The sequence below is a fragment of the Amblyomma americanum genome, chromosome 1, assembly GCF_052857255.1.
Source record: "Amblyomma americanum isolate KBUSLIRL-KWMA chromosome 1, ASM5285725v1, whole genome shotgun sequence".
NCBI classification, from domain to species: Eukaryota; Metazoa; Arthropoda; class Arachnida; order Ixodida; family Ixodidae; genus Amblyomma; species Amblyomma americanum.
The window spans coordinates 171,927,981-171,944,112 of record NC_135497.1 but is presented as its reverse complement, the minus strand read 5'-3'; the positions used below and the strand labels follow the sequence as shown (position 1 = coordinate 171,944,112).

Below are 16,132 nucleotides of genomic sequence, written 5' to 3'. Positions count from 1 at the left end.
GCTAGACGCACTCTGGCACGGGTCGGCTCGGTATTGCACTGTCTGCGGGATCGGCCCGGGGCATATTAGCGCGCGCATTTTCTTTCTATATTTGCTCTCCTATCCTTTGACTCGCCTACTTTCAGCACGCGGAAGCGAGTGCGGCTCGGCTTGAGCCAGTAAGCAGGCCCTTGCACTTTCCTTTTAAAGCGAAAGCTTTACTGGCCGCGAACTTGCGATTTCGCCGTGGCGGTACTCCGAGGAGGCACATTACGTCAGAACGCACACCTCGCCGCGGATATTTCTCTCTCTCTCTCTCTCTCTCTCGCACCCTACCCACTACTGCGCATACGCCAATAGTAGAGCCGAGCCACAAGTGTTCGGCCGCTACGCGGCGCCGCGCCTTTCCTCAAAATCTAACTTTCAATTTTAAGTTTTCTCTTTCTTCTCCCCCCTCCTTTACGGCGCGGTTCGGGTGTCCACCGAAATATGTGAGATGGTTACTGTGCCATTTCCTTTCCTCAAAAACAAACAGAACAAGTGAGCCGACGGCGTTCATAGAGTTCATTGGCGATGAAAACTTTCCATAGGCCGTTCATTTTCACGAAAGGGAAGGCGCACAGCCGGCTCCGTCGGTCAGTGGAAACCTCAATCTCGCTTTCATGTACGTGGCGTGGCGTTGGTGCCCAACTGCAAAAGCCTGCTTTGATTGCGTTCCGCACACTGGATGGCAGCGCGCCCTCCCTGCCACTCTGGGAGGTGTCATGCAGTTAATGGTTGATCGCGAGAGATTGATCGCCAAATGAACGCTGCGGTCTAGCTATTGGTGCAGTGCTGCATGTCAGCCACAACGCTGTCAGCGGTAATGCATTCAGGCCACATCTCTCTCTCTCTCACCACCGCCACATGTATCAAAGCACGAATGAAGGGTCTGCATATCCAGGGAGCAAGTTATGCTCCCTTCCTTTCCTCAAAGCCATCGCTATCTTGGACATTGTCAACGCCAACGCCAATAAAACAGTGAACACCGACATCTTTCGCTTTGTATATCCTGGAATTAGCTGAGCTAATCCACATTAATTTTCTCTCTTCCTATCAGCAGCAGCAGCAGTATCAGTGCGCAAGCGCAACGTTCAGTGCTAGCAGACGACGCTTCCGTCGACCGCAGCGCCGTGGTGGCAGGAACATCGGTAGGCCGGCTCCTCCCCATGGGTGCGCCGAGGAGTTTTGAAACTGAAATATATCTAACGTTGGCTGCCGCCATCGTCAGCAAACATGCAGAGTTTATTTCCCTTATGCTTTAAATTTACGCACCTTACTTATTCTTATTAACAGTTTGATGCAAGACATGAAGTGTACTGCTGCCGATGGCGTAAAAATGATTCTAGCCAGGCTCAAACAAAGCAACTAGAGTGCCAACTCAGTCTTCAAATTTGGTAGCGATGACTGCAAAAGCATGAGGTAACGTATGCGGCACAGAACAGATTTATCAGCGGTTCCCGAGTAGCTCGAAGGCTTAAGAAACCGCAACGAGGTTCATTGTTGTTAGCGATAGAGGTGTGTCCACGCCCATCCTTCCGTATTAGGAAGTTTGGCGAGTGTTGCTCATATTTTTCTTCCTTGTATTCCACTTAAGCGCATAATGAAGCTGCTTTAAGCCAACTCGTGTAGAAACCACGAAGTGTTCACTGAAATGTTATTTGCATATTGTTGTGCTCGCGATTCCTTCCTGCTCTTCAGTTCGGCGAATTCGGACATGGGGAGGATTTCCTGAAGACCACCGCGAGGGTGGTTGAGCCCTCTGGGGGAGGCGTCGCTGCGGGAATGCCGGAAGCAGTGACGATAATAGCGTCCCCACGTGTTCGAACAGGAATGCCAGAAGCAGCGACGACCATAGCGTCCCCACGTATTCGTTCCGGTCATCAGGCGACGAAGTACAGGATCAGCGTTGCCATCTTCAGTCATGCTGGGATTGAACAATTGCCCGAGTGCCGCGCCTTCGACAGAGGTTCCGCGTTCCGGTCATCAGTACAAGATCTTTCAACCCCTGGTGGGAGACAGTCTGCATTCCTGTGTCACGCAGGCGCCTTCCAGGTTCACATGGGCGCGGTCCGGACGCACGCGCGCGCCCGCCTGGAGGCCGCGGGGACGACAACGTGACCGGGTCCTGTTCCCTTTCCCTCGACCGAGCTGCGAGAGAACATCAGGACCGCCCTGCCGTGGGTGGTACCATCAGTGCCATCGTGTGATTGGACATCATTCTTTGAACTATATTCCCCAGCTAGAGATCTGGGGAATATGAAGAGTATTTAAGGAGCTGCTGGTTTGGTACCAGAAGAGAGCCCACCCTCTTGAGAGATACCAGAGACTCCCGACTGCTAAGCTCTCTTGACTGAGAAGCACTCTCAATTGCCCTACGTGTACATTATGTAAATAGTCTTTGTATATATACAGTTTTCCAAGTTTTCTTCCTCCGATCGTCCTCGTCTCTTCTCCGGCCCAGTCACGCTACCTGAATCCCAACAACTGGTGGCAGCGGTGGGATGCTGCTACCTGAGACCCAACAATATATGTGATACCTGTACAATGATGGCTCATTTTGATGCCCTTGGAAACCAGACCATTTGTGTAAAGAGTCCTTAGTACTGTAGATATTTTCAGAAAAATAATATTCTCTTAAAAAGAACCCGCAACAACCGTTAAGAAACCGCTATTACCTCGACCGGAATCCGACACACCGACGCCTACATACCATCCACCTCAGCGCACCCGCGGCTGTGCGTGGTGGTAGCTTCTCCAGGACTTTGCATATGGGTGTGTTCTGTCGGTGGCCGATGTGCGACCTTCGGTGGTGCTCTTTTGTTCGGGTGTCCTTCGGCTGCCGGGCGCCTCAATATGGTGAGCCAGCCACCTACAAAGGCTCTTGCCTTTGACGTCGTCATCCCTGAGGGGGCTAGTTAGGATGATGTCGTCGGTGCGACAGCCTGCGTAGTTGGATTGGAAGAAGTTTACTGCGTCCAGCAGTTCGGTGGACGCAATTACCAAGTAACTGTGAAAAGTGAAGCCGCTATGGCTACAATCGTTGATGCGTCCTGCCTCATCATCGACAAGAAGCGCGTCTCCATCGTCCCTTTGAGCACTCAGGTGACCCAGGGGACTGTTCTTTTTCTTCCCACCCGCGTACCATGCGATGCCCTTGCCAAGGCTGTTTACCCTTATGGCAAGGTGCTATAAGTCGCGGCATCATGGGATCGCGTCCCACTGTCACCACCGGGACGCGGTACGTCCGAATTGAAATGAATCCGAAGTCGCCCGTGCCTAACTACATCAAGGTCGCTGGCCACCACGGGACATGTGATTACAAAGGCATGAAGCGTCTTTGACGGCGTTGTGGGTCCACTGCACATTTCAATGCACAGTGCACGGCTTTTTTCTGTGCCCGCTGCGGAGTCTGCGCACCAAGGCCAAGGTTGTGTGCTGCCATGTCGACGTTGTGATGATCCACACGCTACCGTGGCATGCTCGATCAAGCCCTCGTACTCAGAGGCTGTGGCCCGAGCTGCACCTCCGCCGGCCGCACAGGCGGCCGTTGAAGCCATCAAGGAGCCCGGCGCTTCCTACACCGACGCTGTTACGGGTGGTTCCTCTGCGTCTTAGAGTCCGTGTGTAGATGAACCGGTGCCTGCAGCTGATGTGCCCAGTGATGCCTCAAGCAAGCCGACAATAAAGGTGCCTGCTCTGTCAGCCTTAGTCTCTCCAAGTGTACCTGCCGCTGCGGAGGCTGAGCTCATTGTGCCCCTGCAAAAGTCTGATGCTGAGGACAAACCACTCTCGGAGCCCGCGCGGCAGCCCCCAGGCAGCGCTGCGGTTTTGGGAAAGGACACCAACATACCTGAGGCCGATGAAAGGAAGGAAGGAAGGAAGGCCTCAGACGTTGCTGGCACATACCCACTACGGGGGAGTGGCCAATACACAGGCGGTTAATTGCTGGATTCAGGAAAGTTTTGACGGGAAAAGGAGTGGTAATAGGATGTAGCCTGATAGATTGGAAGACGGAAGGACAGGGGTCCTGTTAACTTGGAGATCGAAGACGGGACAATGGCTTAATGTGCATAATAGTATACAATGCCTGTAATGTTCCAATGTCGTACTGACTGAGAGCGGGAAGAAGAAATTAGAATGGGAGGCACTGCGTTTCTTGAAGAAAATTTTGCACAGCAGAGCGCACACTCCTGTCGCTTCGTCCAAGCAAAGAAGCGCCAATTGAAAGAACAACCGCGGAAGACACAGGCAAGCCCAGCTGATGAAATGGAATTTGCAAAAGACGCTTCCTCAAATGGGAGAAGCGGCGGCAGAACAGCTGGAAATGATCTATTGTCTCAGGTTCGGCACAAAAAGGGCACAGTGGGGAAGCCGCCAGGCTAGATCTGTGAAGGTAGAAATTTAGATGTGGAACCCGGCAACGCAAGCGCGTGAAAGAGACCTCTAGTCTGCGTGAGCGCCAGTCTTTGCTACTCCAAGGATGCAGAAGATGCTGATATTCGGGAGATGACTTAAGAGTCGAGGCAGCAAATTCCTGAAATATTGTGTAGCTGCGAAACCTCACCGCAGCTGTATATGCACACGTTGGTAGGACAGCAACAATTGGGCCGCAGAGAGAGGCTCTAGCTAAGGAATCTGCAACCTCATTTAAGTGAAAACCCATGTGACCTGGTACCCAAAGCAACCTTACCGAATTTAGATGGAGTGGAATCAGGAACTTAGAGGCGTAATGCCCGAGACTCAGTGGGTGAGGATAAGGAAGAGCAAATGGACAGAGAGTCTGTCATAACCACAACCTGGGAAACGGTAGTTTCTAATTTTCGTAAGGCTAAGATTACTGCTAATAATTCAGCCAGAAAAATGGGAGTAAAGTCAGGAAAACGGAGAGAAAAAGACCAATCCAGTGAAGGCGAAAAAATTCCCACACCTGCCTTCTCGCGATCCTGCGAGGCATCGGTAGCAATAAGAACATGAGAGGGAAAGGACCTTAGGTGGTCTTGCAACAGACCCTGAAGAAGCGGGAAGGGCTGCAGCTTTGCATTCGATGGGAAAATGTCATCGAATTCAATCTGGACAGATGATGAGTTGTTATACAATTGGCGGACATCCGTGAAATGAATATTTATGGGATCAAGGAGGGACTGCACGTAACATATCGGCGGGGTATGAAAACGAGACCAGGCAGCACTAAAAAAGGCGGAAGGTTGACTAAGAAATATTATACTGGAAGCGTGAAGAGGTGAGTCGCACAATTTTAAAAATGTTTGAACTGTTAAAAGGCGAAACCTAGCTGACAACGATGGCATTTGCGCCTCAAGGTGCAGAACAGCATTGGCGACATATTTTGGAAGCCCAAGACAAAGGCGCAATGCCTCATGCTCCAACAGCACAAGAGGGCGAAGTTTATAGGCAGGAGCTCCCGAGAATAAAACACACCCGAACTCCAAAATTGGGCGGACGTACATTTTATAAATCATGAGAAGTGCATGCCTTCTCATGCCTGAGCTAGCACTACAAAGCCTACGCAGGATACCAATGGCCCGAACTCCTTTTGCAGAAAGTTGCTCAATGTGTTGCCGCCAGGAAAGAGTACAGTCGTATATTACTCCGAGATACTTCACCGTCTGAACTTGATATATTATGTTATTTCTATAGACGAGGCAGATATTTACAGGCACAGAAACTGGATATACTAACTATGCGCATTTATTCACATTAAGGGACAGATGAATTCTTCCTAACCTGTTGTCAAGAACATTGAGGTAATTTTGCAGGGTTCGATAAAGATTGTGAATGTCACCTGCTGTGGCAAAAAAATGCAATATCGTCGGCGTACACATGAGTGTTCACATTTTGAATGCATAGAATTGAGCTTAGAAAAATGTTAAAAAGAACAAGTTAGAGAACTGATCCTTGCGGTACACCTCTTGTCTTTGGAAATATCCTTGAGGAAACACCATTTTGGCAGCAGCAAAATTCTCTATTTTCCAAAAAAGCAGAAATCCAGGCTACAAAATAGCAAGGGGAGTTCAGTTCCTGTAATCCTAGTAATAGAGTCGAGTGCTCAACGCTGTTGTATGCTTTACTGACATCCAAGGTGACGCGCCGCAAACTGTTTTCTATTGCGAGCTATTTTAATACGACTCTCTAGGTCAGTATGAGCACACCAAATAGAACAACCCGACCTGAAACCAATTTGACATGGATTCAGTATAGAATTTTCTGAAATGAATGACATGACACGGCTGAGAAGGACCCTTTTCACCAATTTCACTAGGTTCGATGTTAAGGAAATAGGGCGTATGTCGTCTACAGTTAAGCCCTCCCCTTGCTTTTTAAGCAATGGAACTATTTCCGCAAGACGCTACTCATGGGGTATCCAAGGACCTTTAATAGAATGGTTAACTAGAGCCAACAGGTCTGCAGGAGATTCATTGAACAGAATTTTGATCATAGATGAAGTGACCTTATCGGGGCCAGGAGCCGCTGGGGATAAGCGCAGAACAATTTGCGACAGCTCAGGCATAGAGACCTCAGTGAAATCACTTGAGGTGCATGTGAATATAGCAGGAGAAGGTAGAGCAGATGTAAAGCGAAGTTCTAGGCCACACGCAATATCCCCTAAGGCCTTTGCGATGTCAGCAGGCGACTGAACGAAGGATTCAATGTTGGCATCCGGGGGAATCACCTTGTTGCGCCTCATGAAATTAAACAAAGCTCGTTTATTTCCTGACTGTGAAAGGAAATCATAATGACTAGTATTATACTCCTCCTTTTCACGGGCGACAGTGCGCTTAAATGTTGCTGCAACATACTTATAATCCAACCAATTTTTTGGGCATTGATTGATGAGAAGTTTCTTCGAAGCTGCTTTCCGTCGTCTCTATGCACGCGTGCACTCAGCATTCCACCAATTGTTCGCGATTGCACCCTTGGTTCTCTTAACCAAAAATTCAGACTTTTGCCTTGTATGGTTCAGTACTGAAAATAGATGTGCAGCCTTGCTTTCGGCACTTGTCGGAACGCAAGTGTCTGAAGTGATTTGGAGGGCTGATTTTAGCGTGTCTTTAAAGCAACTGTAATTTATTAACGTGTCCTGATGTCGCTCAGGAAGAGTTAATTTACACGCAAACTTGAAACTAATCGGTAGAGGATCACTGTTTGTTGCGTTGTCAACAGGCGTCCAAGACATAACAGATACTCCTGGGGAGGAAAAAGTTAAATCCAAGGCAGAGCGGCATTGGCTCCAAACAAACGTAGGCAATCCGGAATTGTTGCAAATCAAGTTGTTGTCAGAAACCTAATCAAATAGTCTAGAACCAAAGCTGTCTGTTTTAAACCCCCACGCCACATGGTGCGAATTGAAGTCTCCAAGTAATACAACCTGAGATCGGCTACTAGACATGAGTGAGTCAAGGGGCCGAGTGTCACGCACACCAGATGGGAAATATGCATTAGCTACCGTAAAGGGCTGGCGACCTGGGACGCTGAGGTCAACCGCAAGGATTTCACATTCATTGTCCGCATATTGGAAAGAAAGGCATGCCCTGTGGCAAAACTTTGTAGAGATGAGCACTAACAACCGTCCCCGTCGTGATGAGCGGTCAAGCCGGAAAGGACGGTAATTCGCGAGATTATAATTGAAATTGGAAGTTAGCCATGTTTCCTGTAAAGCAACTAAATCTGGTAGAAGCTGATTTCATAGGCAATTAAATCTGTTGAAGCTGAGAATATAGATCGACAATTCCACTGTAGTACACTTAAGAACCCTATCTTGGCGGGAGTGCCACAGCCGCGACTGCCTTATCTAGAATCCCGGTCTTAGCATTTTGACTTGCATTACTTCTCTTTGTCTTCGATTGGGGGCAAGATGGGCCGGCAATATTCAGAGGAGACCCACTTCGTTTCTGGGCGCGGAGATCAGACTCCATATCCATACAGTCTATAGAGGATGAGTCCATAACGCTGGTCGAAGGAGAGGCCTGAGAGGTCTTTTGTTGCTCACATTGTTTTTGGACCTGTGGAGCGGAATCGATTACTACAGAAGGAGGGGTAGCTTCCGAAGCCAAAGAAGAAAAGAGCGGAGCGATGGACGCCTGCAGAAGATTGGTCATCTGTGCAGCTATGACCTGCGAAATACACGCGGACACGGTTTCCATAAGGCGATCCATTGCATTTGACACAGCCTTCTCAACTGCCGCTGTAATAGCCTGGGACCAACTAGAATCCATTATGGGGGGCATTTGGCGGCCACACTAGAGTAGCCTGAGGCTCTCTCCTTGACTGCGGCAGAAGCCTCTCCCCGCGTGCATCTGCGCTTGTCTATAACCTCGAGCACCTGAACTTCTTGTGCTCGTGCAGGACAGTCAGGCGAATCAGTAGGTTGAGTACCACTACACAAACAACATTTCTCTTGCTGTTCAGGGCAGGCACAGCAGCGTAAGGCCGATTTGCAGGCTTTGCCGCTGTGGCGAAATCGCCAGCAGTTTGGACACTGAAGGGGCCGAGAGTTAAAGGCATCTACTCGAAAAACCAATGGCCACAGCTTAATCTCTGACGGGCAAAATATTCCTGCAAATGTGGCAAAGACAGACTCCGTAGGAATTTTTACTCCGTCAACCATCCTGCTGCATCGATGGACAGCAATCACTCCTGCAGGCGAGAGGTTCTCAAGCGTTTCCGCAGGGCTCAATCGAGAGTCGACCCCTCGGACCAAGCCCTTGGAACATGCTAGATGAGGTGGAATGAATGCGCTCACCGGAGGCCTCGTGCCTCCTATGGTCTGGCTCTACGAAAAAAATTGCTGATGACCTAGCTCTGTTGGGCCAGGATATACGTAGCGAAAGCGCGTCGACTTCTGCATCGGAAGAGTGCATTCAGTAGATGCGCTTTTATTGATAGTTGAAGCTAGAGCCGTCGTGGTGTTTTGTTTCATAAGCGTGCTTAGACTTTTCTTTTCGGCACTATTTCCATGCAATAAAAAAAAATGAGCCGTCGTGCCTGAGTGGTAGCGTCTCCGCCTCAAATGCCAAAGGCCCTGGTTCGATTCCGAGCCTCGGCACAGGTTTTTTTGTAGTGATAGCTACATTACGGTAGCATTTACAGCCTTCAGCGTGGCGGCGCCGCCACGCTGTCACGTGGTTGGCCACGTGGTGCGGAGCAGCTGTCGGCGGCGCGGCGCCGTGGCTGATCACGCGGTTCAACACGTGGTGGGTCACGTGACCAAGTTCCACTCGGCCAGCTGTAGCTAGCGCGTCACTGCAGCTTTAACAAGAGCTGAACCACCGCCAATTTTTTTTATTCAGTGAGTTTTCGGGAGCTTTCAGTGACTTCAATAGATGCCGCCACCGAATACATTGGTTAGCGGTTAAGCGCAGGCTCTGTTAAGGCGCGTTTATACTCCAACGTAACGCGCACGCACTGCACGGCGACGTCACGTCGGCCAAAGCGAGACCCTCTATACTCTAAGTGCGCTGGACCGCCGACGCGTTCGGCGGCTTCGGCGCACTCTGACCGCACTGGCGGAGACTTGGAGCATGTCTCTATTTCGCGCCGAGTGCGCCAGCCGCCACCGGCCTAGCCAGACCGGTTCGGCTCTGCGGCGAGGCGTCCGTTGCGACGTCATGTGCCTCCTCCGAGCACCGCCACGGCGAAAGCGCACCTTCGTGGCCAGTAAAGCTTTCGCTTTATAAGTCTGTGTAGCGCTGCATATCCGTAGTCAAGCTGCATATGCTCTAAAATATTTATGTCTGTCATTTGTGGACAAATATTTTGCTTATTGGAATACTGTAAGGGACTGTTATGGAAATATTGATGAAAATGGACCATTCTTCCGATGTGTAGCAAAATCTTTGTTTCAATGTTTTTCCATTGTCCGCATCGAGTAGTTAAGACTGCCATATAAAACCAAATGGAACGTTTTTGACGATAGCAAAAACGTTACTAGCAAAAAAAATGCAAGCCTGCCGAAGGGACCGAAGAGAGGTCTGCGGATATATTGATTGTTATAGCCAAATCTTACAATATATATGAAAAAATTGCGTTCACAAACTCTTTCCTGTTCAAAACTGCTTTTGTCTATAATGGCTGGGTATGTGTCCGACATTACGCAAAAGCATTTTAATGAAATGCGGGTAGATGGAGCCCAACTTGTACGTATGATGCGCCACTTCATGCGACTGAAGCGCCTTCTACAGCCGTCGGAGATGAAATAAGGCAATTCGGCGAAGTGTTCACCCTTACTAAGCTTCAGGGAAGATTTAAGAGCATAGAGCGCATAGGTTTATATACAGAGTGCACCCACGCGCGCTTCTTTTTCTCTTTATTACGACGCTCGTAGCGCTAGAGTTGACTGATTTATTGACGTGTTTGCGTTTCTTCTGCTCCGCTCCCCCCCCCCCCCCCCCTTTTTTTTTATGCCCGATCCTTTCCCTCGGTACAGGCCGTGAAGCTTCGTGGCAACACCGGCAGAAAGTTAGCCTGCAATGGGTAGACTGAGAAACAAGGTGCGTTTTTTCTTTCTTAATTCGCACACGTGTCGCGCAGTGTTGCTTCTGAGATAAACAACGTATTTCCGTGTGAAAGGACGGCACCAGATCAGCCTAGCTTTTGCGACAAATTAGCGTACACCGCGACGTTGTGGATTTTAGATCGCTGCTGAAACACCCGGCAGCTTGAGATTAAATCAGCTTCTGTGAAGCCCCTTTACAATTATCATAAAAGTAATAAAAAAGAGCTCCATAATTTGAGTTGTTTGCCAACCTCAAGGTTGGCACGTGTGTAGATCGAGCGTCCTTAGACTTGGAATCGGGGAAAGCGGGGAGGATGCACAGTGGCCCAAGAAGGCAGCACTTTTTGCTCGCACAGAAAACACCCCCTGAACACCAAAGACCCATTTGTCCACCTCTCGAGTCATTGTGAACGGCCCACGGTTCGCTTTCGCACAGTGACCTGTGAGAAGAGGGATAAAATCTCACGTGTCGCCGCCGATACGTTGTTCCTAGAGGTGCAGAAGACCCTGGCGTGCGAAGCAAGGTCTGCCAGCGTTCGGCCCGCCAGCAGCGGTGCCACCTGAACGGTGGCCAGCAGGCCTCCGAAGTGGCCGTCGCTGTGCTGCGCGCGCCGAAGGTTCGTGAGCGCATCCTGCCGCCGCCAGGCCAGATGCTGGCCCTCCGGGTCCACGGCTACCAGAGCCTGCGAGTCGCCGGCGGTGCCGCAAATGACTGCCACCTGTGTCGCTGCATGCTATGCGTGTTGCTGCGGCTCGAATCTCATGGTGCCATGACGAGTCAACACGTTCGACTCGAATGAAGGCAGTAATAAATACGGGCTGATGTGATTACCTTGGCGTCGGCTGAACGGACTCCCCTGCTTTGACGCAAAACTTCACTTCCCGCGCTAGTGACAGTGCAGAGGGTGAGCTGAACAATATTTGCCGCCTCCTCGCAAATAAAGCTGCCGCAAAAGACACTTCAATTCAGCTGAACAAAGTGTAAAATTATCACGGTAACTTCAGGCCGGACCCTCTTTTCCGCTTTCAAAAGAAGGCACACTGCTGTGTATTTAATGCAAACGGGTAGCGGTAAATGGCTGATCCTGTCTACTTCAGTGCAGGCTTGCGTATGATGCCTGTCTTAATTACTCTGCTTTCGGCAAAGAACAGTACCGTGAGCGCTGCGTTTGATTAAGACTGATTGCGACTTATTTTTTTGTCAGTACGAATGCCATTTTTTCAAGATCGACGTTTCTTGTATTCACTTTTTTTTGTATCCTGTTTTTCCTGCTTGGACGGTATTTTGTCGGCAGTATGTGATAAATAAAAATAAATTAATTAAATCAAACGCGGAAGTAGAGTAGAGGGACACACGAAAAAACAAAGCAGAGAGCTCTGAGAGGATGAAGCGTATGCTGGGTTGATGGGCAATCCCAAGATACAGATATGGTCTGTATGAGTGAAGTAAATGCATAATAAATCAATACCAAAAAACAGACAGGGTAAACTGGTTTTATGGGTGTTGTGCAGCAACCCTGTTGAAGGCGCCCCCTGCACTCTTTAGTGCCTCGAAGTTGCGTGTCGTAGCGTGCGCACTTTCTCCACGCTTAACTACTCAACTGTGTGCGCGTACTTTACTGAGCGCGTAGGAACCCCTCTTAACACCTGGCTTCGCCTAAGAAGCTCTGTTTATCACCTCGTGTGAGGTCTCTTTTGATACACGATTTTAGGTGGCTTTTCCCCATCATCCCCATAACACGCATTCTCTTTCACTGGACAGCAATACATCAGCTATTTTTTTCAAGTTGAACAGTTTGCTCGATCCGTTTCCGGAAAGAAGCAGCACATTTAAGCTTATAATATTTCCCTTTCGTATCTACTAACTGAGTTTTTGCGTTCTGTCATGGACGTCGTGCCTTTGTTCACCAATATTTCTTACACATACTTTGAGGATGGCGTTATCACTTGGGAATTTTCAATCAACTGATGGAGTGATCAACTGAATGCGGTGGCAAAGAGCGTCAGTGAGCGAATACTAATGACACATTGAGGTCGCAACATCAACTTGTGTCATTTATAACACCATTTTGGGTTGAATGACGTGGGAATTAGATCTTGGCCAGGCTTGGCACTCCCCATTTGATTCTATGGGGAACCCGACCTGGAGTTTGCTCCGCGGGGGAAGCGCTGGTGTTCTACCCTGGTGGAGAGATGCGGCCCCACGGTGGAGAGCGACGTCTAGCCGTAGGCGTAGTAGGAGCCGCCCATCCCCTCAGGCGTGCCCACGCTTTGCGCCGCGCGACCAGGGGAAGAGAGACGAAGGCGCGTGCAAAACCGGCCAAAAAAGTGGGGTTTCTCATTGTTTCGTTTCGCGCTCGCCCGCACTGGACGAGCAGAGAGCCATGAGAAACGGGCTCTTTTCGTGAAACAATTGGAGTTTTTCATTTCTGCATTTTTTAATTCTCGGGCTTACAAAGAATCTAATTGAAAGCTTGTTCTTACCGTTGCTCCAGGAAGAGAAAAATAATTATTGATCTACAGTCTGTAACTAGTGCATCGTTTTCTGCTCTTTCTAACAAACATGCTCTCTCTTGTCTAGAGCACTGCAAGGCACTTGCAGCATCAAAAACGGCTAACATGAAATTTTAGCAGTAGCGAGGAATCACTGGCTAGAAAAACGAAATTCGAAATGGGGCTAGCGCAAACTTCAACGCGCAACTTCAATTCTCAGAGACCATTGAGAACAAGGGATGCAGCACTCATGTTCAACCTGCCTTCTTTTGCCGAAAGTCTGAAACGGGGGAACGTCAGTGCGCAGCCGATTTGCTGCGGCTATTTCTAATGCCACATCATACAGAATAAGCAGAGATTTGTCTGTTGCTAATAAAGGATAGATTTTTTAAAGTAGCCACATTCCCCTTCTCATAAGGCGCGCAACTCATTCGAGAATGAAAGCACACGGTTGTAAAATTTCGTGAAAAGTGCCTCCAAGTTAAATTGTTATGTACAGAAAGTGCCGGTGAAATTAAGCGAGCGCTTGAAAAGGTGTTTTTTTTCTATGCCGTATTTCGGTTAAAGATGGAGAGAAAATTAGACTCGGTTGAGTAGAGAGCTCGGCGAGTTGGTACATCGTTGCAACAGTAAAGCCAGCGGAATGGACGCTGGCAGGGAAGAACACAGTACGACTCGTCGTCCTGTAGAAGTTTAGAGACCTTTTGGCGATTTGGCAAATTCGAGGCTGCACCTCTTGGGTTATCAAGGTGGAGGGAGGGCAGCAAATATGTTGTCGCATATTAGCTGTCGCCGAGGCAGCGGCGGCGTCTCAGTACTTGCTGCCACAGGGGAATTAAGGGTGTGCAGTCTCCTACTCGTCGACGAACTATTGACGGGTGTGGGCTTAACATAAGTGAGCATAGAGCGGTTGAGCAGACGGCGGGATTCATGTGCACCGGCAGAAACAGCGCGTGCTCCGTGCAGGATGCGGTCGTCTGCTTCATGGGGCAAACGACTCGGCTGCGCTGCTTTCAAGTTTTTCGGGTCTCTCCACGGATGGCGCTGCCTCATGGGCGGCACAACGCCCTCGGGCCCAAGTTGTCTCTCCGATTAGTTTAGCTGCTACGGAACGGTCGTCAAAGCGAGACAGTTTCCGAGCTTAAGAAAATTTCTTCTTTCGTGGACAGCGCGCCGGGGCGGATTCGGGAAGGTTAATTGAACCTGATCTCGAGTGCGCAAATCTTTTGCGTAGCCCTGACGATAAAATTCTGCTTTATGGAAAATTGGAGCATGTTATTCAGGTGGTGTCAGATACCCTTCCAGAGTTTTAAAAGTTTACTTAAATTATTCTGCGCAATTTCTAAAGTAATTTGGGTGGGTGCTCATAAGCTGGGTATATGGTTTTTTTTTCGGCTCCTAGGTAACTGCCCCATTATGAGCTCTCCAAAGGCCTTGACTCGACGGCTGACCGTGTGGTTCTCGGGCGGTGAGCAGGGACATTATAGGAAAGTGGCGCTGGCGCTTTTTTTTCTTTTTTTTTTTGAAGTAACATGGCTGAGAGTATTTCTTTGCTCAGAGCACTTTTGCTGAACAAGCGAAATGCGGAGTAGTCCCGGAGCGACTGTTTCATGGCATTCTCTATCCCCAGTGGGAAGTATAGGAAGCGGACACCGCCTCGGAATGACGCTGAAGTCTGTTCGCCCGTGATGTCGGCTGTCCATTTGCTTAATGAACACTGACACGTTACACCCCTGTGGCGAGGAACGCTTTCATAGGAGGCATATACAGTGTATTCCTATGATCCACGCACACTCATGATTACGCTTTATCTACCGCTAGTCGTGACAGACGCTGAGAGGTGCGCGTGCGAAAGCCGGATGCGGCTTTGATGGCAATGGAGGTGCTGCTTTTTCTAGGTGCGTCAGGTTACGCTTTTAACAGCTCTTCTTTTTTCTTCTGCTCTTCTTCTGGGATTAATCCTCGCCTATGATAAATCACGTGGCTGCAAGGAACCTTGCGCACGATAAAAAAAGCTTTTTTTTTTTCATTTTCTGAAAGCGCTCTCCGCACAGAATAAAGGCTCAGGAAAGGAATTAAAATATAACAAATATGTACTCGGGATAGTATTCACCAGGGTTTTCCTAAGCCTTAAAAACCTTCCGTACAACCTGCGATACCGATAACAAAAATGCGAATAAATTTATTCCTGCTCGAAGGACCACATGAATTGCCAACATACTTGCAGAAAAGATCGTTTACAACACATTCATGAAAGAAAAGTCAGGCTGTGAATTGTCAGAGGTGCAAAGGCCCGCAGCCAGATATATTTAATCAAAAGCCAACCGTAACGCCAAAACAGCCAAAATTTATGTGCGCGTATTGCTGCATTGGCAGGCGATGGAGCAGTTTTGAAGTTTTAAAGTTTTAAATGCGCCTACTCATTTTCCCACATATTCGGCCTCCATGGACATCTAGAAATGATAAACATTAGACAATATTAATCATGCTGTGTCTCTTTCTTAATTAATATCGCAGCTTTCTATATTTTTGCAACGCGGGAATTATTACTGATTAAATCTTATAAGTTAACTTTTATCCAAAGTTTTCGTTGCCTGGCATTACATGGTATAACGTATCGCAGCTGCAACTTTCTGCAGTCACCTGGCAGCACTAGATAAGCTCGTTCAATATTTCATAACAGCGTGGAACAATCTGGCACTAGAACCACGAAGAAAAAGCCACACAGCTGAGTCGTTTGAAATAGGTTTTGTTCTAAACTGATGAGATCCAGAAGGGAGGCTGCATGCCTTCTTTTAACATTTCTGCAGAACACGGATCTTGTTTTTAAATGGTGACAGCAGGAACGGACTATGGCCTACTGTGATTGAATGTGTGCGTAGATGGTGTCTTCCGGAGTGGACTACTTTATACTGTGAGTGAATGTGTGTATGGAGTGTGGCACTACAATGGCCTATGTTCTACTGTGACTGAATATGTGCATAGATGGTGACTTCTGGAGTGCACTGTGATGTGAACTGTGTGGATTGATTGTGTGCATAGATGGTGACTGCGGGAGAGAATGTGTTCTATTATAAGAGAATGTGCGATTTGCGGGGTAGATGCGGC

The 16,132-nt window shown here is 48.7% G+C and overlaps 1 protein-coding gene across 2 annotated transcripts in view; it reads right to left on the bottom strand.

Annotated features, from left to right (window-relative positions):
- Window positions 1-16,132, bottom strand: part of LOC144114189 (uncharacterized protein CG3556) — a 100,967-nt gene that overhangs the window by 46,449 nt on the left and 38,386 nt on the right. For both annotated transcript variants that reach the window (XM_077647767.1, XM_077647768.1), the window contains exon 5: window positions 10,998-11,214. In XM_077647767.1, the coding sequence (XP_077503893.1) occupies window positions 10,998-11,214 (217 nt within the window). The remainder of the gene's footprint in view (window positions 1-10,997; window positions 11,215-16,132) is intronic.